The 20,150-nt window shown below is 53.2% G+C and overlaps 1 protein-coding gene across 1 annotated transcript in view; it reads right to left on the bottom strand.

Moving 5' to 3' along the window:
- Positions 1 to 14,195, bottom strand: part of CACNA1S (calcium voltage-gated channel subunit alpha1 S) — a 43,483-nt gene extending 29,288 nt beyond the window's left edge. Inside the window, exons 1-4 of the mRNA XM_062509597.1 lie at positions 14,035 to 14,195; positions 10,352 to 10,457; positions 1,493 to 1,632; positions 858 to 991 (exon numbers count right to left, since the gene is read on the bottom strand). Coding sequence (XP_062365581.1) covers positions 858 to 991; positions 1,493 to 1,632; positions 10,352 to 10,457; positions 14,035 to 14,195 — 541 coding nt within the window. The remainder of the gene's footprint in view (positions 1 to 857; positions 992 to 1,492; positions 1,633 to 10,351; positions 10,458 to 14,034) is intronic.
- Between the last annotated feature and the right edge of the window lie 5,955 nt (positions 14,196 to 20,150).

Genomic DNA, 20,150 nt, shown 5'->3' with positions numbered 1-20,150 from the left:
CTTCCTAAAGAGCCTTGGGTGCACCTTGTATCCCTGCCAGCCCACCAACAAGCAGCCTTTGAAATGCCCCTTGCCAAGGGAAGAGGGGCACAGGGGCAGTGGGACTGAAATCTCTGAAGCAGGAAATCCTTTCTTCTACCCACCATGAAAGCGTGTGGAAGAGCATAGCAGAGCCAGACAGAGCTGAAGGCTGCTTCATGCCCCTTCCTTTGTTCTGGTGCTCTCATCCTGGCTGTACTGACATGAGTTACAGAAGAAGATCCCTGCTCTGAGAAACCAGAGCAAGATCCTGGCCCCCTTCACGCTGGCCACCCAAAGGTACTGCCACTGAGCCATGGAGGCAGCCAGGTGTGTGCCAACCTGCAGATTCCCAGGGCTGACAGCCACCAGCTCTAGGAACAACCAAGAACCCAGGAAAAGAACAAGCAGGAAAAGGTCCTGTGGCAGCATCAGCCCCTCTGGGAGCCCTGCGAGGCCAGTGCCACTTCATCCCCTTATCCCCACACACACCTGGGCTTCCCCAGCTCTGCCCTCTCAGGGCTCAGCCACGTCCCAAGCCCTCTGCCAGAGGGAAGCCTCCATCCCCACTGTCCCCATCTCCTGCTTCCCATGCTCAGCCAGCCCCAGCTTTGCTTTGCCTCTTTATCCTCTCCCCTGAGATAACTGCACCCACCAAAGCCTGCTGTGCCCCCCAGCCAGGGAAGAACCCGTGCCTCCTTCACACTCACTTCATGGCTGGGCTTGACCCAGCGACAACAAGAAACCTGTCCCTTGGCTGCCCACCCTGGGCATCTACCCGGAGGTTCTATCCAGTCCAGCCCCCAGCCCCTGCTGAGAGCAGGGCACCCAGCACGCACTCGGCACTCCGGACACCAGGCGCAGGGGTCGCAGCACACGGAACGCTCGCAGCGCCTTCACGTCAAAGCCTCCTTTTCCCCCTGAAGGCCCTGCCTGCTTCACATTGACCTGCTCCAGGGTCATGGTAATGAGCCTGAAAGAGCCAAAGCACAGGGAAGGAAGGAGGAGAAGCAGAAGGAAGGACAAGGAAAAAGAGAAGGGCATGAGAATGGAGACTGAGAAATCTGAGCTAAGGGTTCAGAGCTCTGCAGGTAGAAAAGCAAGGTCAGGACTGCCAGCCATACTCAGCCTCACCCAGGGGGAAGCTCTTGGCAAGTCCAGCTCCTGGGCACAGCTCTACTGCTGACAGCCAGGGACCTCCCACCCCATGTGCAAACCCACCCATGCCACCCCCTTTTCTCCAGGGCAAGGGGAGCTACAAGGCATGAAGGAGTCAAGACAGGAAGAAACAGTAGTTAGAGAGGATCCCAGGGGATGTCAGAGCAGGAACAGGGGGCCCACAGGAGAAGGCTATGAACTTAGTCAAGGAGTTGTCTCCAAACACACTGCAATCACCAGAAAAACTAGTCCCTGACTGGCTGTGTAAGGGGCCTGGCACAAGCTGAACAGCAGCAGCTTTCCCAGTTTTCCTTACCCTAGAGTCACAATGGAGAAGTCGAGCACATTCCAGCCATTTCGGAGATAGGCATCCGTGTGGAAAAGAAAGCCATAGGCAATTATCTTGAGCATGGCCTCAATGGCAAAGAAAATGAGGAAGGCATATTCGATCTTCTCCTGGGGATTGCAAAGGAGAGAACGCTTCATTAGAACAGACTGGCACCTCCCCTGCTATCCCCACCAGTGACTGCATCAGCCCCTGCTGCCACCCCATCTGTACCTGCACACACACCAAGCAGCACTCTGGGGACAAAGGGTGGCATGCTGAGCCACCACATGGCACTCTCTGGCCTGCAGCATGATCCCCCCAGCCCTTTAATGGCCCCTGCCAGGACCCTGCCCCGAGGCTATGGCTCCTACAAACTGCTCCAGCAAAGCCACCTGAAGGTGCCTGGCCCAGGGCACTGCTCCTCTCTGGCTCTCCTCCCTGCTGCTCACTCTCTCATTCCCCCCAGAGCCCTCCTACAGGCAGCACTGACACCTTCTCATCTTCTCCAGCTGAAGGGTTGCTGGGTCTGTCCTGGGGTCCCCACACAGTCACTGTGGGACAAGCCAGCTGTACCACGGCTTCCCTTTTGTCTGGGATGATAAGGAAGCTCCCAGGGAATGGAGGCCTTGGGCTCAAGACCTCCTGCTTAATGCCTGACATTTGCCTGGCAAAGTGAGCAGCTAGAAATGGGCCTGGTGACTGACTGGGCAGAGGTGCACCCCCTCCCAGGCAGGACCTGGCACCCTACTGCAGGAGCTTGGCACAGCCCTGCAGCTGCTGGGCCAGGGTAGCTCATCTGTCCCTGGACTGCAGCCAAGAGCTGCCTGTGCCCAGCTGGCTCTGCCTGTCACTGCCATCACTGCCCTTGCTGCCAATGTCCCTTCCAGACTGGCATTAAAAGCCTTCTGAAGCAGCCAAGTGGATGGGGTTTTTTATATTTCTGGTGTTCCGTGGTCCCTCTCCTCAGCCTATGTCCCCTGCAGGACAAGGAGCATCACTGCTCAGGATCTCCAGGGAATTGCCCTCAGAAAGGCAGAAACCTCTGTCTGAGACCAAACTGGGAGTGGATCTTTACTGGGCAATGCTGTAGGGCTGTGAACACACCTTCCTCCCGGGGTCCCCATGCCCTGCCAAATGGAAAATCCTCTCCTTTTACAAGCCAGGGCTAGAGCTCAAGAGAGAAGCATTGCTTTCTCAGTTAATGTGTCCAAAAGTAGTGACTGTGCTGAGCGTCCCCACATGACTGTCACCCACACAATGCCATTTCTTGTTGGAGGGCAGCTAGGGTCAGAGCAGAGATCCTGGCACTGCCTCTGTCTTCAAGGTTTTACCTACAGCAACTCAACACTGCTCACATCCCACCCTTAGGGGACAAATGCCCCCTAGACTGTCCCCCAAAGCCTGTCCCTGAAATCCCATGCAAACACAACTGCCATGAGGATCATTTCAGGCACAGAGAGGCTGCGGAGCCATACCAGCAGCCACTGGTGTGGTGGGGTGTCTCCCCATCTGCAGAGGAAAAACAGGAAAGCCCACTGCAAGCTACAGCAGCCCTGCAGCTGCTGGGGCTGGTGAGTGCCAGGATCCAGCCTGGAGTGGGATGCAGCTGCTGAGGCTGATGTCAGGATCCAGCACTGCAAAAATCAATTCCATGACCTGATTTTCCAGCAGGACATACTCGGGCTCCAGGGTCTCTCACTAGAAGGGATTTTCCTCTGAAAACCCCTTGCCCAGAATCAAAAGGCGACTTGCCATTCCTCAGAGGTCCCTTTGAGAAGCCTACAGCAGATAAAGGGTGCTTTGGACAGCTTCAAGGGTATTTGCCCACCAGGTCCAGCCAGTGAGCAGCAAGGTTCAAACCTGGGCCAAGGAAGAGACAGCAGGCAGTCCCCAGTTACCCTCCCTCAGCCTGGGAGGGACACAACAGCAAATTCCCTGCTTCTCTGGGAACCTGTGCCAGGGCCTCAACACCATCAATGTATAAACTTTTTTTTTTTCCTGTAACTAATCTATATTTGCCTTCCTTCAGTTTAAAACCATCACCTTCTGTCCTACTGCAACAGACCCTGTTATAAAGTTTGTCTCAATCTTTCTTATAGACCCCCTTCAAGAACTGGATGGCTCTGAGATCTCTTTTCTCTTTTTTCTCTTTTCTTTTTCTCTTCTCTTCATGAACACCCCCAGCTCTCCCAGCCTGGCTCCAGAGCAGAGGGGCTCCAGCCCTGGGAGCACCTTTGTGGCCTGCTCTGGACCTGCTCCAACAGGTCCATGTCTTTCCTGTGCTGGGACCCTGGAGTGGGAGGCAGCTCTGCAGGTGGGGTCTCACTTGAGCACAGCACAGGGGCAGAATCCCCAGACCTTCCTGCTTCCCTTACCTGCTGTGGGGTGAGCCCAGGACAGGGGTGGCTTTTTGGGCTGTGATCAAGCCCAGTACTGGCAATCAAACTTATGTGGCTCCAATGCAATGGCCCGAGCCAGGGCAAACTTAGCGCAGTCTCCTAAGAGCAGCAGGAAGCAGCTGAAGGATATTTCATACTGGCAGAATTCACACCGGGTCAAGGACCACATGTCCTGCACTGCAGACCCCACTTGCTGTGCCCAGGCTGATTTGAGAAGGAATCAACCACGTGTGTCCTCCAGCCCTGGTGCTGCCCACGCTGCAGGTCAGCACAGGGACTGCACCCATGGCCCAGTCACCACCCTGTGCCCATGCCATGAGTGCCACACTGCAGAGCCTGCACACCAGGCACATGCCATGGACAGACAGATCTGCTGGCTTCACTGAAATCCTGGCCAGATTCTAGCACCTGGGGACCCACTCTGTGCCACCCAGTGTCCCCTCCTCAGCCCAGAATTCAGAGCTGGCTCCCCACTGAGGGATGCTCAGGGCTGGGTACAGGGCTGTCTGGCACAGCTGGGATGGGGGGGAGGGGGGGTACAAAGAGCTAAAAAACTCCTAGGAAAAGATACAGGTCTGTTTAACACACATGCTCCACCCATGCCTGGGCATGCAGGAACCCAACCTGTGGTGCTGGATGAGCCATGGGGCAGCAGGGTGACAGCGGGCACCACGCTGATGTGACACAGAGTGACACAGCCCCAGCCTGCTCAGCATCCTCAGCTCCCAGTCCCAGCAGCCACACGGACTCTGCAATGAGCCCCACCTTTATGTCCCTGGTGCCCTCCCCCAGGGACAAGAGCAGGCAGGGTTTGAATGAAGTCTCCCCTCTGGGCAAAGTGGGGGAGAGCTGGTGAGGGGACAGCATGGCCACAACACAGATGGAGACAGAGGAGAGCTACCCCTGCTACACCCACCTGCAACAAGACCCCACAGCCCTCACACCCCCCTTGACTCTTCCAAACTGTCCCCAGCCTTCTGCCTTTCTCCATGCCTTTTGCTCCTGTACCATCAGCCCTGCACCTTCTCCTGAGCCTCCCAGTCCCAGCTGGGCCCAGCTCCCCTCTTCCCCTGCAGCCCCATCCCACCCTAATAAAAAGTTGTTGTAGGAGCACCAATGTGTTGGACGGGACACACCCACAGACTGCCAGCACCAGGACATGCAGGGCAGGGAGCTGCGTTGCTGAAGTCTTTCTAAGCCCTTTGTAAACATAAAACATCCCTAAAGGTATTCCCCAGAGGTTTTCAGCAACTACCCTCTGCAAAACAGAGCAGCTCAGTGTCCTCTATTCTCCTGAATGGAGGTGAATGAAATTCTACAGATGTGAGGCAGAGAAGGGAACAGTACAGGTAAGGTATGGGAATACATTTACAGCAATCTCACAGGATCCCCTTCTTTTGGAAAATGAGATGAAGATGAGGGCTGGAGCCAAGGAAGTTTCCCCTGAGTGGTGGGAAGCCCTGGCGCTCGGCTTGGGAAGGGCACAGTGCAGGGTCTGGGACTGCTGCAGACCACAGCAAGGAAGAGACATCAAGAGAAACACTTCTGCTCTCCACAATGGCCTCTGTCATAGCACAGGAAGCACTTGGGATGGGAAGACATGCAGGAAAGAATATGGGAGAGTTTTTGAATTGTTTGCACAGATTTTTTTAGAGAAGGTATTTGATCATCTCCAGAGGTCACTCCACCCCTAACTGCTCTGCAATGCTGTGATTTTCCTGCCACATTCTCCAGCCACAGCTCCTCCTTTCCCACAAACAAGAGACACCCCAAGGCTGCAGCAACAGGAACCAGAAAAGCCACAACCTCCCTACAGCAGCCACGAGAGCACAGAGTGGCCAGGTCCTACACGTTGTTCTCCATTACATCTCCCTCGCTGGCTATCCACAGCTGCTCACTGCTTCACATCACACTAGCTGTGCCACACCTGTTCCAATGCCTGTGACACATCTTGGTGGCATTCCTGAGGGTTCTCCCTGGACTAGGAGCCTTAGGTCTGCTTGGTTTGCAAAGGCTTTGGTGGGTGCTGGCAGCTCAGTCACCAAAAGCAGAAGGATTTGGTGGCAGTAAGAACAAGGGCTCGGTGATTCCTGTCACACCTGGTATATGGAGAGCACAGCTGGAAGAACAGAAATCTCAAGAAGCTGCTGCCAACTCGGCCTCCTCCAGGGCTGGGAGCAGAGGGGCAGCAAGGTCCCTTCCAAGGAAGCATTGCCACGGAGCTGGGGACCACAGGATGTGATGGAGCAGGGCAAGGAGGCTGCGCTGCTGTCACTGGCATCCAGGACAAGTGAGGGGTGAGCTCTGCTGGCCCACCTGGAGGAGGAGATGAGAGGAACCTGGCTCATCTTCCTACCCAAAATGCCAGGGTGACCACAGAGGGGGCCAAGCCACAAGTTGGGCAGGATGCCAGCCCTTGCCAGTGGCCCCAGGCCAGAGTGAGGGGAAGGAGGGAGGCAGGGGTAGCTCACACAGCTGCATGTGCACCCCTCCAGTGCCACTACCACAGCAGCAGCAGTTTCTGCAGTTTGATCGAGTCTGTGCATGCAGACATGTGGGAGTGCTGCCCATTGTCACAGCTTTTGGAAGACTCCAGGAGATCCAGGGTGACCCCAAGCTCTAGGAAAGCCACATGCAATCACGACTCTCCTGAAGCTAGGAACCCATTCCAACCTCCAGGCACAGGGCCCAATAGTTCTTGAAAACCAGCAAAGGACAGCAAACTCTGCTCAGGGACTGTGGGACACAGGTCAGCTGCCCAAAAGCAACTTTTCAAGTGTACCCGAGATGAAGGAATATCCTGGGGTGACAGACTTCATGCAGGACTCACAGGTAATTACAGCTCCCCAGAGCAGATGAAAAGCTGGGACTCCTGTAACTGCATCAGACACCCTGTCACTGAATTGTGTATTGTATATTCCTGTCACTGAATTGTACCTGAGGCTTTAAAAACACAGGAATTCCTGAACCCCAGGGCTGAGATACAACCCAAAAAGGTGGAATTTTCAGAAGCATACTCCTTGACATCAAATATGTGCAACCTGAAATGCCTAAAGCCATTATGTGTGACACCAGCAGCATGCCTGCACAGAGGCCATTACCTATGGTTTTAAATTGTTTTCTTGACAGGTTGAGCTCCAGCTCTGTCCCCCACTCCCTAGACCCCCAAGTCCCACCTGACACTCCTACAAGGCCCATAGGATTCAGGACAGCTGCTTTTTGGTGGTCTGAGAGGGTGGCTTCCCTCCAAGCAGTCAGCTTGAGTCCCACTAAAGGGAAAAACTTTAAACTGAAAAGAAAGTTGGCTTTAAATTGACAGACAGTATATTTAAATATTAGGAATAAATAGTTCCCTGTGAGGGTGGTGAGGCCTTGGCAGAAGCTGCCCAGAGCAGCTGTGGCTGTCCCAGCCCTGGAAGTGTCCAGGCTGGATGGGGCTTGCAGCAACCTGGGATAGTGGAAGGTGTCCATGCTCATGGCAGGGGGTAGAACAAGCCTCCTGACCCAAACTATCCTACAGTTCTGTGGTTCTATGAAAACCAGGTATTTCAGTGTGTGCAGCATGTCAAACACCACCCACTGAGCTGCAGAAATGGTTCAACTGCCCTGGGAGATGAACTGTACTCTAAATTTGACTTTATTTCTTCACTACTCATAAACAGAGGTCAGACAGCCAGGTAACATACAGCCACCTGTATTTTCTTGGGTGAATCCCTGTGAAAAACCTGCTTTGCTAAACATACTCTGAAGCTGCTTGCTCCTGGAGTAAGGTTTCCAGTGAAAAACAGTGGGATCTGAAACTCTGGAAACTGAAGTAAAAGTGAAAATAAATGCTGTGAATTCTTGAACAAGTTGAAAAGTCAAAATCATTTCATCAGGGCTGAAGAAAATATTTTGAATCCATTAGAAAAAGACAAAATCAGATACAAACAGGATTTTTAAAAACCCTTCAGGAACAGAATAAATCTAATATAGAAAGAATAATAATGAAATGTGCTAAAATTAAACAACTGTACTTCTTCCAGGGTAAAGCAAAATGGATTATTAGAAAATTTATGGTTATTCCATTATTTTCATTTTTATGGTATTTCATTTTTTTCACCCCCCAAAAAATGAGTTCTCATTAACCAAGCTTTCATGAGACTCATTCTAAAGCTAGTGTAAGCCCTGACTGCACCTCTTCCCTGGCTGGTCCTGGAAACACCCAGTGTGGCTGCTCTGCAGGTTTTCCAATCTTGCAGGAAGGCAGTGGCAGCAGAGGTCTCCTAGGAATCCTCTCTTCCTGAGAATCTCCTTGTGATGCCTTAGAATTTTAGCTTTTATATTTTCCATCCATTTGTAACCCTGCAATTCTTTAGTGTATAACTCTAAATTCCATATCCAGTGTCAGCAGCTGCTTTCCTATTTTGGTCAGACACAACAATTCCTCTCCAGGCCTGGGAATCAAGGACACCTCACTGCCTTAGGCACCGAGAAATGTAAACAATAGTGAGTTGGGGGAACAAACTTGGGGTAAATGACTTCATTACCTGAAGCTGTAATTGGAAGATTAACCCCCAATATGCAAATGGACCAAACTTATAAAAGTGCGAAAACCTGTGGCCCATTGTGCATTTTGGGTGTAGCCCCTGGGAGGGTTTTGTCTGCCAAAAATGTACCTGAAGGCCCTTCAATAAATATAACAACTTTTTATTATCTTAATTTAGTCTAGCCTCTGTTTTTAGGTAGCCCCACAAAGGCATCACTTGCTGGATGAGATCTCAGCTTTAAAGCAGAGTGGCTGTCCCTGCTCTGCACTTCCCTGAAGGAAGCTGGGGCTGGGCAGGCCCTGCACACCCCTCAGCAGTGAGCTCTGATGAGAGGGAACCTCAGTTCTGCCCCCACAGACAACGTGGGGCAATGCCCTGATGCAGTTTCCTTTCATACATTTTGCCTTCTCGATAATTTCCATTTATAAACTCAATGTTCTCCAGAGAGGATTAGGCAGTGAAGAGACAGAAAAGGGACAGGGACATTGCAGCATCTCTCTGCTGCAGGAAAATGCCTCAACAAGCCTTTCCACTACCTGCATAGCCTGATGCCCCAGGTGATGGGTGCCTGGCTAAATTCTCAGCTGGGTTTGCTCCTACAAAGCCACCAGAACACGGTGACAAAGGGACAGCAAGCAGGAATGAAAGAACAGCAGCCTTGTGCTACCTGGCTCTTGATACCTATTGGCGAGGCAACAGGCTGAAACACCCCCAGGAGAGTATAGCATAAATAATCTAATATACAAGAAATAAAAACAGATGGAATTTCAATAATGCAATGAATTTACATCACTTGGTCCTTGCCTGTGTGCCTCTTGCTCATGGACAAGGTCCTGGGGCAGCATCAGCCCCTCTGGGAGCCCTGCGAGGCCAGTGCCACTTCATCCCCTCATCCCCACACACACCTGGGCTTCCCCAGCTCTGCCCTCTCAGGGCTCAGCCACGTCCCAAGCCCTCTGCCAGAGGGAAGCCTCCATCCCCACTGTCCCCATCTCCTGCTTCCCATGCTCAGCCAGCCCCAGCTTTGCTTTGCCTCTTTATCCTCTCCCCTGAGATAACTGCACCCACCAAAGCCTGCTGTGCCCCCCAGCCAGGGGAGAAACCAAAACCAGTCCGAGGGGTTTAGGGATGCTGGTCAGACCAGCCAGGAGCTGAAGGGGTACCCCAGGAGTTAACCCTCCATGGGCATCTACCCTGAGGAGTCCCGAAACCAGCAGGAGAGAACATTTCACTCAAAGGGGGTTGGATGTTTTGATTCAGTCATCATACTCGGTCTCTCAATGGAAATCAATGTGGATTGAACCACAGTTGGGATCTGAAGAGTAGAAAGGAGTGGCAAACTAAAAATAGTGCAAACCGTTGATGTGGGTCACATCAAAACATCATATTCCAGGAAAACTGGAGCAACTGTGGAGAATATGGAATAATGATTGGAAAGGAATAACCTTTCTGTCTAACAGAAACAGGACTTTCCCCCTCTAAAATAGAAAGTAACAAAATTAAAATACAGTTTTGAAAGGAAAGATCAGAAAAAAATTATTCCAAAATGCTGAAAGAAACCATTTGAGCCTTTCTGGAACAGGATGTTTCCTTTTGAAAGTGTGATAAAAAAAAATCAGAGTAATTTTTTTTTTTTGCATCAATTCTTCCTTCACGTGTACTCCGCACAAAACCTGCTGCCTTTGATCTCAACCCAGAATTGGTTTCAGCCCTTCTGAAAACCCATTTTGCCGTCACTTCTTCCCACCCCTGCCTCCCACTGACTGCAGCAGCTTAGGCTGGACCAGCACTGCCTGACTGCACCCCTGGGGCAGCAGATGGCCCCAGAGCAGCTCCTGCCACCTTGCAGCCGTGTCACTGCAGGCCACCAGCTCCACCGAGCCCTCGAGGCTGCAGGAAGGGCTCCAGCTGCTCCTTACCAGGCTGGAGTTGGCGATGTTGGTGTCATCCTCAGGCATGGGCAGGTAGATGGCCAGAGCAACACAGTTGGCAAAGATGGTGAGGAGGATGATGATCTCGAAGGGTCTAAGAGGAAGCATTAAGGAGTGCAGACAGGAAAGAAAAAGCAGGAATAACCCCACCCCTGCCCTGTCCTGTCCTGCCTGGGTGGTGTGGAGAACCAACCTCCCACGGGGGCAGAGCACAGAGAGAGCAGCCAGACCTCAGCCTTGGCACATCCTCAGGTGCTGCCCAGGTGCTGCAGGGCCGGGACACTCAGCACACGGCCACTGCAGATGTCAGCTTGGACACAGGACAAAGGCATGGGAGAGATGGCAGCTTCCCCCTCCTCACCCTTCAGTGAGTCACCCTGAAGGGTCAGGAGCCTTTTGCAGAATGTAGGCACTGGCCCTAAATATCCCCCTCCAGAGCAGGCAGGTCCTGGCTCCCTCTGCACTCAGCATCCATGAGGGAGACTCCTGCTGCTCGGGACTCAGGTGGGCTGGATCCCAGCTGAAGATATCCAGGGGCAAGGCAGCTCGTGCAGGGGCTCCTCCGGCAGAACATCCCCAGGTGTCCCTACAGCCTTGGTGGCCCAGTACAGGCAGTGCTGCTGTGAGTGTCCCCAGGTGTGCCAGGGGCTGGCAGTGAACACAGCGTTCAGCCCGAAGACTGTCCCACCCCTTTGAAGGTAGAAACTGTGCTGTTTGGGCCCTAGGACATCTCAGAACAAAAGGGGTGACTTTACTATTTCCCCAGGAAGACCCTGGGACAGGCACTTGGGTCGCTCCCAGGCTCCTGCTGCTGTCACTGCTTTGCTTGAGCCCTGAAACCTGGACAAGCTTCAGCTCTCACCTTCCTGAAGCCTCCAAAGAGCTGAAACTCTGTCTCCAGGGCCTCATTTGCAGCCAGGATCTCCCTGCAGGGATCCCCACTCTCTGTTTCCCCCAGCATTCTCCCTTGAGGGTTGCCTTGGGCTCTGGTGGCCACACCAATGTCCAGCCCACTATTACAGAGCAAGGGGAACCTGGGGAGCATGCTATCCACACCAGCCTGAGTGCTGGCTGGATGCTGTCAGGTGTGTCCTGGGCTCATCACAGGCATTTTTTTCCTTTTCTGAACCTTTCTATCCATCAACCTGATGACACTTTAAAAACTGAAGTCAGCTGTAAAAGCTGCTCCCCTTTGTGTCCAGGTAATGAGGCAGAGCCCAGGGGTTGGAGGCTTCCCTGCCTGCTCAGCTAGGGTAAGACAAGCCCTCCTTGAAGGGTGACCTCCACTGGAGCTCCTGTAACTGGAGCTGGAAGCCACTAGCTGCCTGTGATTCTGCAAGTCTGGCACAGTTAAGAGGTAGAAATGCAGTGGGACAGATTGAACCAAGAAACAGAGATATAGATAACTGGGTACAGTGTCTCTGCCTCCTGCCACTGTCACAGAGCCTCAGCCTCCTCATCTCCTTGTCTTGCAATCTAACTTCTTTCTGTCCAGCATGCTCCCACCACACAGCATCCACATTTGCCTTGCAGCAGGAATTAGGCCTCTGTATCTTGCAGCTCTGTGGTGCTCTAGGGTGCTCAGAATCCTCATTCATCTGCCTTGAAGTTCTCCTGGCCACAAAATGACCTGAAATACCAGGGTGGTGTCACAAAAAAAGACACGTCCCAACAACTATCAGGCTGTTGGACTGTCTAGAACACAACACACAGGAAGCTGCAGGACATTCAGATTTCCTTATTCTAATGAATACACTTCTCAAGGTGTGAGCAAATTTCAGCACAAAATGCCGTCTGCCTCAAGTCAGTTTTTCACTCACTCTGAGCTGAGTGGAGTGATGGTCCCTACCCTTCAACTGCACAAAGACCCTGGCCCACTCCCGTGGCTCAGCTTTGTGCTCTAACAGCAGCAGCTGTACAGCAGTGATGAGCCCAAGGAACAGGAATATGTACTGCCACACAGAACCTACAGCCTGGGTACCCGCAGGGAAGAGGGTCACAGCTAATCTCCCCTTGGCAGCGTGCATGTCCCTGCAGACCATAATAACCCACAGGAACTGGAACGACCCGACCCTGTCGCCTCGCATACCCTGATCCCTGAGTGAGGGCAGCCAGGTGCATCTGGGTATAAATACAGAGAGGCTCTGGAGAAACCTGATTCCCTGGATCATTTGTCCTGCACAGGTCAGAACCACCTGCACATGCCACCTTTCTGTGGGGCACCCACTTGTCCCCTTCCAGAGCACTGACGTGGGGAAGACCCTCCCCACGTCATGCACTTGCTCTGTGCTGGCCCAGCAGGAAAAATGTGCCTGAGCATGATGCAAGATGTAAATCCTATTTCCAGCTCTTTCCCTGCTGCTCAGGCGTACACACGAGTTTCTTCCTTACTCAGTCCCCATTTAAGACACAGGCACAGTTCCCTTCTTTGTGCCCATAAAGCCATCATTTCTCTTGCCAGAGACACAGAAAATGAGAACTCCCTGATTTGGGCTCTGCTCACACTCCCTGGAGGACAGAGAGTCCCCTTGCAGTAAAGGAATGAGGTCTCAAACTCCAGCACTACCAGAGCTGTGAGCATGCTCTCGTGCCTGCCAACAGGCTCCCTCTGCTTTGGACAAAGCAGCATCTCTGGGCATGGCTTTGGTGTCCCCACAGCAACACAGCCAGCCTAAGGTGACCAGGCCACCTCCTAGACTAAAGCCTGGCCAGGGGTGGGACATCCTGCCAAGGCCAGGAACACACAGATAAGGGTCAGCAACTGAAATGAGAAAAGCTGTGGTGGAAGAACTCAATACTGTTCCCCAGTCCATCGTTTTTGCTACAGCCCAAATATTTTGCTGCAAAGTGAAATATTTCATCTCCCACTCTCTTCCTTTACATAAAATATAGGTGAACAAAGTGATAGCTCCTGGATGCATGACAGAAGCATGACATTTTAGTCTTTCTGAGCTACAATGCCCCAGTGAAAAGGTCAAAAAGCAACACCTGAACTACAACACTAAGCCAAAGGCACAAATAAAGATTGTCCCTCTCAACAGTATCACCCATAAAAAGCCTTCACCTGTGACAGCAGTAAGAGGGAGGGATGGGAGAGGGAGCTGAGAGGACAATGGTGTCAGCAAGGATTTGGGGGAGGCCTCCACCAGGGCAGAGCACAGCTGTGGGGTCAGGCAAATGGTGACACACACCAAGAGCCATCCCAAGTAACTCACCATGGTCTTACTACCCACCCCCAAACCTCTCTCCCCAGTGTATCACATTGTCCCCATCCCCACCCCAGGATGGGCACTGTGCCCCCTCCTGACACAACAAGCCCCCTCCCATCTCAACAGTCTGTCCCTCATTTCTCCCCAGCACACAACACACGACATTCACTCCCCCAGTGTGAATGTCATTCACTCCCAAGTGAATGTCCCCCACCTGTCTCACCCCACCCCACCAAAGGCCCCATGGCCAGCCCCACTGCTCAGCCCCAACTCTCCCCACCAGCCTATTCATGCCCCAGCCAGCACAGCCATTGCCTTTGCCAGCGCATCCTACCAGGGCTCCCCGAGTGCCTCACTGCCTTGTACAGGCAATGAGACAGCCTGGCAGCTCTCGTGCCCCAGCACCCCTGCCATGCTCACAGGCACACACACACTGCTCCCCAGCCCCTGCAGCGAGGATACTTCCACTCCACGATGCTGATGCACGCCTTCCGCAGAGGGTTTTCCAGGGTCAAGCAGAACAGAGCTCTGGGTGGACGAGGAGCTATGGGTAGTACCGGCTTCTTGGATTTCTCCTTCTGTTGCCTCTTCTTCACGTCACCCTGGGGAGAAGAGGGCTCCATGGTGTTGGTCCCCTAGCTGTTTCTTCCCCTCCTGCCCTGCAGTGGAGCCCCCCCTTCCCCAGGTCCCAGCCGGCTGGAGCTCCTCTGGGTCTCTGTCTCCTCCGTGCAGCCGGGGAGGTGGTGGGGGAGTGGGGGCCGGAGCCTGCACTCGCATGTACAAACACACAAAGCATGAGTTTAAATTTAGATCCCGGCCTGACTCTGGGTGCTGTCCCAGCTCCTGAGGCAGCAGAAGGGCCCCTGCAGCTGTTCCCTCTTTACCCAGCACATGGGGAGTTGGGCAAGTGCTTGGCGTGCCACTGGCTGTGCTGGGGGTGGGACAGGCTGCCCGGGCTGGGCACTGTCTCCGACAGAGAAGCGCCTGTGTCCAGGTCAGCTCTGTGCCCAGCTTCTCCAGCTGCACTGGGAAGCAGCCGGGCTGCCTGGGGCAATGTGCTCTTGCTGAAACACATCATGCAGGGTGAGATGGAGAGGCCAGCTCTGGCCAGCTGCCAAGGACAGTTTCCCCCCTTCACTCCATCAGCCCCTTCTCTGCAGGATTTCACCTGCAGCTGGTGCACACTGGTCACCTGTGCTCTGGACCATGTGATACCTGTGACTGTAGGGTCTTCGAGGCTGGGTCCATTTCATTGGCCAGACACCCCAGTCTCAGAGCTCCAGGGAACCAAAAAGTGCCTCAGGCTTGCTTTTCTGGAGGCACAGAGGAAACCCTTGGCTGGCACTGGTCACTTAAGCACTTGTTCAGCCTTACAGAGGTAAGTCCTGCATGCAGGGTATGAAGGATGTCTGGGATGCAGGAACCCAACAAGCCTAGGCTGGATTGTGCCCTACCAGGCTTGGAAAAGCCTGACTGCATGAATGGTATGATAACCACTGAGCTGAGGCAAGGAGAGGGGCAGGTTATCAGCACCTTCCACAGCAGGGGACTGAACAGAAGTGTTATTCATGGGGTCCTTCCTGGGGTTTTCTAGACTGCCAGCAAACTAACTGCAGTGATCTAATTCCTCACAATAATGTCCCACAGCAAATGGCATCCCCATTCTACAGATGTTACAGCTGTGTGACTGCCCAGCTGTGCCCCACTCCACCTTGGGCATCCCAGGTGCTGCTCCACCCACAGTACTGTGCTGCCTTGACCACATCTTTGGCTTTGTGGGGTCATTCCACCAGGAAGGGAATTGCTTGCCCAGGTGTGCTGGGGACCAGAGAGGAGTGATGTGGGAGCCCACAGCATGGAGAGCAACTCCTGCAGCTGCTCCAGCTCCAGCCAGTGCTGATGTACTTTGGAGGAGGATGCCCTCAGTTGTGAAGGGGTTCATAGAATCACGGAATGACTTGAGTTGGAAGGGACCTTAGAGATTGTCTGGTCCCAAACCCCCCTGTCCTGGCCAAGGGCACCTTCCACTAGGGTTAAATTAGCAATCTGTCCCCTTCTACACCACTCTGCTGTGCAAAACAGAGTCAAATCATTTCTACTGCGGGGTCCAGACCCGTTTCCGTGTGAGGCAGCTCCTTCTTCTCACTCAGCCGTCATTTTTCCCCCAAACCCTAAATGCAGTCCAGGAGCCCTATTCCCGCTGCTGCCGGCGCAGCAGAGCCTGTCCAGGGACCGCAAGGCCGCGGGACCCATCTAGCGGGGATCTCCAGGACGAAGCAGGGAAACCTCGGGGAGGAAGAGAGCGGCCGGGGCGGTGGAGGGGATCCCCGCAGCCTCTGCGGGCTCGCACAGCCGGGAGCTGCTCTCCCAGGGCACCAACCCGGACCAGACCGACCCGGCACGGCTGCGGCACACCCGGCTCCATCCTGCTGAAGCCTCTCCACAGCCGTTCTCCTCTTCCTCGCAACGCTGCGTGTCCCTCTCCGCTCCACCACCGCAGCGCGCGGCCTCGGGAAGGGTCCCAAAGGGACACGGGCAGTTATGGGGGTCTGACTCCCGCAGGTGCATCTCCTGCTGCCGAGCCGAGCCGAGCCGAGCCGAGCAGTGCCGAGCCGTGCCGAGCCGTGCCGAGCCGTGCCGTGCCGAGTCGAGCAGTGCCGTGCCGAGCCGAGCCGAGCCGAGCCGAGCCGAGCCGAGCCGAGCCGAGCCGAGCCGAGCCGAGCCGTGCCGTGCCGTGCCGAGCCGAGCCGTGCCGAGCCGTGCCGAGCCGAGCCAAAAACTGCCGTACGCCGCGGTCCGGCCCCTTGTACCGCTCGTCCCCCGCCGCTGCCGGCCGCACGCCTCCGCACGGCCCCGGCGTCCCGGGGCTGCTGCGGGGCCGGGCGGGGCCGGGGCCGTGATCCCGGGAGCGGAGCAGACCCGGGGCCGCCTTTGGGTGGGAGGTGACGGCGGGCAGCGAGGGCTGGGATTGCAGGTGCCCGCAGCTGGAGACGTGCTGGGAGAACTGGCGGGCAGGCAGAGCCGAGCACATCGTGTGTGCACATGGACCTGCAGGTGTGTGCACATGGATCTGCAGGTGTGTGCAGATGTGTGTCTTTGTATTTTTCCACTCAGGGGCTGAGGCACTGATTAGCCAGAGGGGAGCAGGATGAGGCTTTGGTGCTGTTGGTGTTCCTGTGAGGGCAGTGTCTTCACCTCTGTGCCCAGACACACACATTCGGGCATGTCTGTGTGTCTGTCTGTACATGCACACACGTGTACACATATATGGGCATGTCTGTGTGTGTCTGTCTGTACGAGCACACACGTGTACACACATATGGGCATGTCTGTGTGTGTCTGTCTGTACGAGCACACACGTGTACACACATATGGGCATGTCTGTGTGTCTGTCTGTACGAGCACACATGTGTACACACATATGGGCATGTCTGTGTGTCTGTCTGTACATGCACACACGTGTACACATATATGGGCATGTCTGTGTGTGTCTGTCTGTACGAGCACACACGTGTACACACATATGGGCATGTCTGTGTGTCTGTCTGTACATGCACACACGTGTACACACATATGGGCATGTCTGTGTGTGTCTGTCTGTACGAGCACACATGTGTACACACATATGGGCATGTCTGTGTGTCTGTCTGTACGAGCACACACGTGTACACACATATGGGCATGTCTGTGTGTCTGTCTGTACGAGCACACACGTGTACACACATATGGGCATGTCTGTGTGTCTGTCTGTACGAGCACACATGTGTACACACATATGGGCATGTCTGTGTGTGTCTGTCTGTACGAGCACACACGTGTACACACATTCGGGCATGTCTGTGTGTCTGTCTGTACATGCACACACGTGTACACACATATGGGCATGTCTGTGTGTGTCTGTCTGTACGAGCACACATGTGTACACACATATGGGCATGTCTATGTGTGTCTGTCTGTACATGCACACATGTGTACACACATATGGGCATGTCTGTGTGTCTGTCTGTACGAGCACACATGTGTACACACATATGGGCATGTCTGTGTGTGTCTGTCTGTACGAGCACACATGTGTACACACATATGGGCATGTCTGTGTGTCTGTCTGTACATGCACACACGTGTACACACATATGAGCATGTCTGTGTGTGTCTGTCTGTACGAGCACACATGTGTACACACATATGGGCATGTCTGTGTGTGTCTGTCTGTACGAGCACACATGTGTACACACATATGGGCATGTCTGTGTGTCTGTCTGTACGAGCACACATGTGTACACACATATGGGCATGTCTGTGTGTGTCTGTCTGTACGAGCACACATGTGTACACACATATGGGCATGTCTGTGTGTCTGTCTGTACATGCACACACGTGTACACACATATGGGCATGTCTGTGTGTGTCTGTCTGTACGAGCACACATGTGTACACACATATGGGCATGTCTGTGTGTCTGTATGTAAGAGCACACACGTGCACACACATATGGGAATGTCTGTGTGTCTGTCTGTACAAGCACACATGTGTACACACATTCGGGCATGTCTGTGTGTCTGTATGTAAGAGCACACACGTGCACACACATATGGGAATGTCTGTGTGTCTGTCTGTATGAGCACACATGTGTACACACATATGGGAATGTCCGTGTGTCTACGTGCATACATGTGTATATAATCAGGTGTGCCCACTGGTGTCACCTGTTAATGGCCTGGGCACTCAAAGGTGCTGGCAAAAAGCAGATTTTAATACAAATTTGTGAAAGTGCAGCTTAAGGGAGTTCAACTTCAGGGAGTTCAGTTATGATGTTCAACCTGTTACTGCCTACATGGCTGAAGCATGCAAAGGAAAAACAGATGGGAAACCATTTAGGATGATTTACATGGAGACCAAGGATGCAAAAGGGTCATGGTGCAAAAGAGTTTAGCAGCACTCAGTCATGGACTGATTTAACAATGAAACATCCAATAGCATTTACTATATTTTAACAGCGACTTAATAACACCCTCATGATAAAAGCAGTCATAGCGTAATCAATTCACAGACATACAGAAATGTGTACATCTGTACTGATCTGTGCAGAGAAATCTGCCAAAAATTCCCCTCAGGTTCAGTGAAATATGTCACGTCCCTTAGCGATTCTCAACAGGTGAGGGTTGCACTTTGAGGAGTGTCGTTGGTGGGGGATTGATAAGAGAACCAAAGAATGAAGACCAAATTAGCATTGAAGGCAAAGGGATCATTAACCAATAGGAAATTGAATAGTAAGAATTGTGTAATTTAAGACAAATGAATGGGAATTTCTTTGAGGTTTTGTATTATAAATATGTGAAAAGTCTGGTAAAGAGGCATGTATGATGGAATGAATTTCACTGCACAACCCAGATGTGTGTGGATGAAATAATTTCTGTTGCACATCCTGGCCCGAATAAAGTAATGCCTAATTCTCTTTCCTATCACACCTTTCCCATCAATTCCAAGTTTCCATCCTGGCCATAACCCAGGCTGGGAACAATGGTACCATTCTATTCACGTTAGAACTCAGGTGAATGATTAACCAAGGCTGACAGGGATAACTTATCCTTTGTTCTCCACCTCGGCTGGTCACAGAAGACTCGTGTTACAGTCCGAACCATTCTCACCTTTACAGTACAGTCGGGGACACTTTACCACCCAACTAGCATAGTCGAGGTGATGCTTTAAGAACTTTTAAATGAAACAACACACACTTTTGAGATAATATTAGTGTAGGAGGTAGTATAAAAGCTGGCCTTTATTGGAGGCCTCCAGGAGCAGTTATGGAAAAATGTACACAAAAGCTCACTCCCCAGGGAGTGAACACAGTTTTATAAGTTTAGCAAATTAGCATAATTGACTAGAATTCCCAATTAGAAGCACAGGTGATGAGGTAATTCCCCCTTCTGGTTCAAACCTGTGATGGGTTGATGCTGGCTAAATGCCTGCAGCAACAAACAGAACCAGGAACACAGTAACAGCCAGAACAGAAACAGTGACCCAGAACCACAGACCCAGGGCCCCAGAACCACAGACCCAGGGCCCCAGAACCAGTCCCAGTGCCCCAGAACCAGTCCCAGTGACCCAGAACCAGTCCCAGTGACCCAGAACCACAAACCCAGTGCCCCAGAACCAGTCCCAGAACCCGTCCCAGTGCCCCAGATCCAGTCCCAGTTCCCCAGAACCAGTCCCAGTGCCCCAGAACCAGTCCCAGTGACCCAGAACCGGTCCCAGAAGCAGTCCCAGTGCCCCAGAAGCAGTCCCAGTGCCCCAGAAGCAGTCCCAGTGCCCTGGAACCAGTCCCAGTGCCCCAGAACTGGTCCCAGTGACCCAGAACCGGTCCCGGAACCAGTCCCAGAAGCAGTCCCAGTGCCCCAGAACCAGTCCCAGAACCAGTCCCAGTGCCCCAGAACCAGTCCCAGAAGCAGTCCCAGTGCCCCAGAACCAGTCCCAGAACCCGTCCCAGTGCCCCAGAACCCGTCCCAGTGCCCCAGAACCAGTCCCAGTGCCCCAGAACCAGTCCCAGAACCAGTCCCAGTGCCCCAGAACCCGTCCCA

Source organism: Cinclus cinclus, chromosome 27, assembly GCF_963662255.1.
Source record: "Cinclus cinclus chromosome 27, bCinCin1.1, whole genome shotgun sequence".
In the NCBI taxonomy this organism is placed as follows: domain Eukaryota; kingdom Metazoa; phylum Chordata; class Aves; order Passeriformes; family Cinclidae; genus Cinclus; species Cinclus cinclus.
The sequence above is the reverse complement of the archived record's forward strand: the minus strand, read 5'-3'. Positions and strand labels throughout refer to the sequence as shown.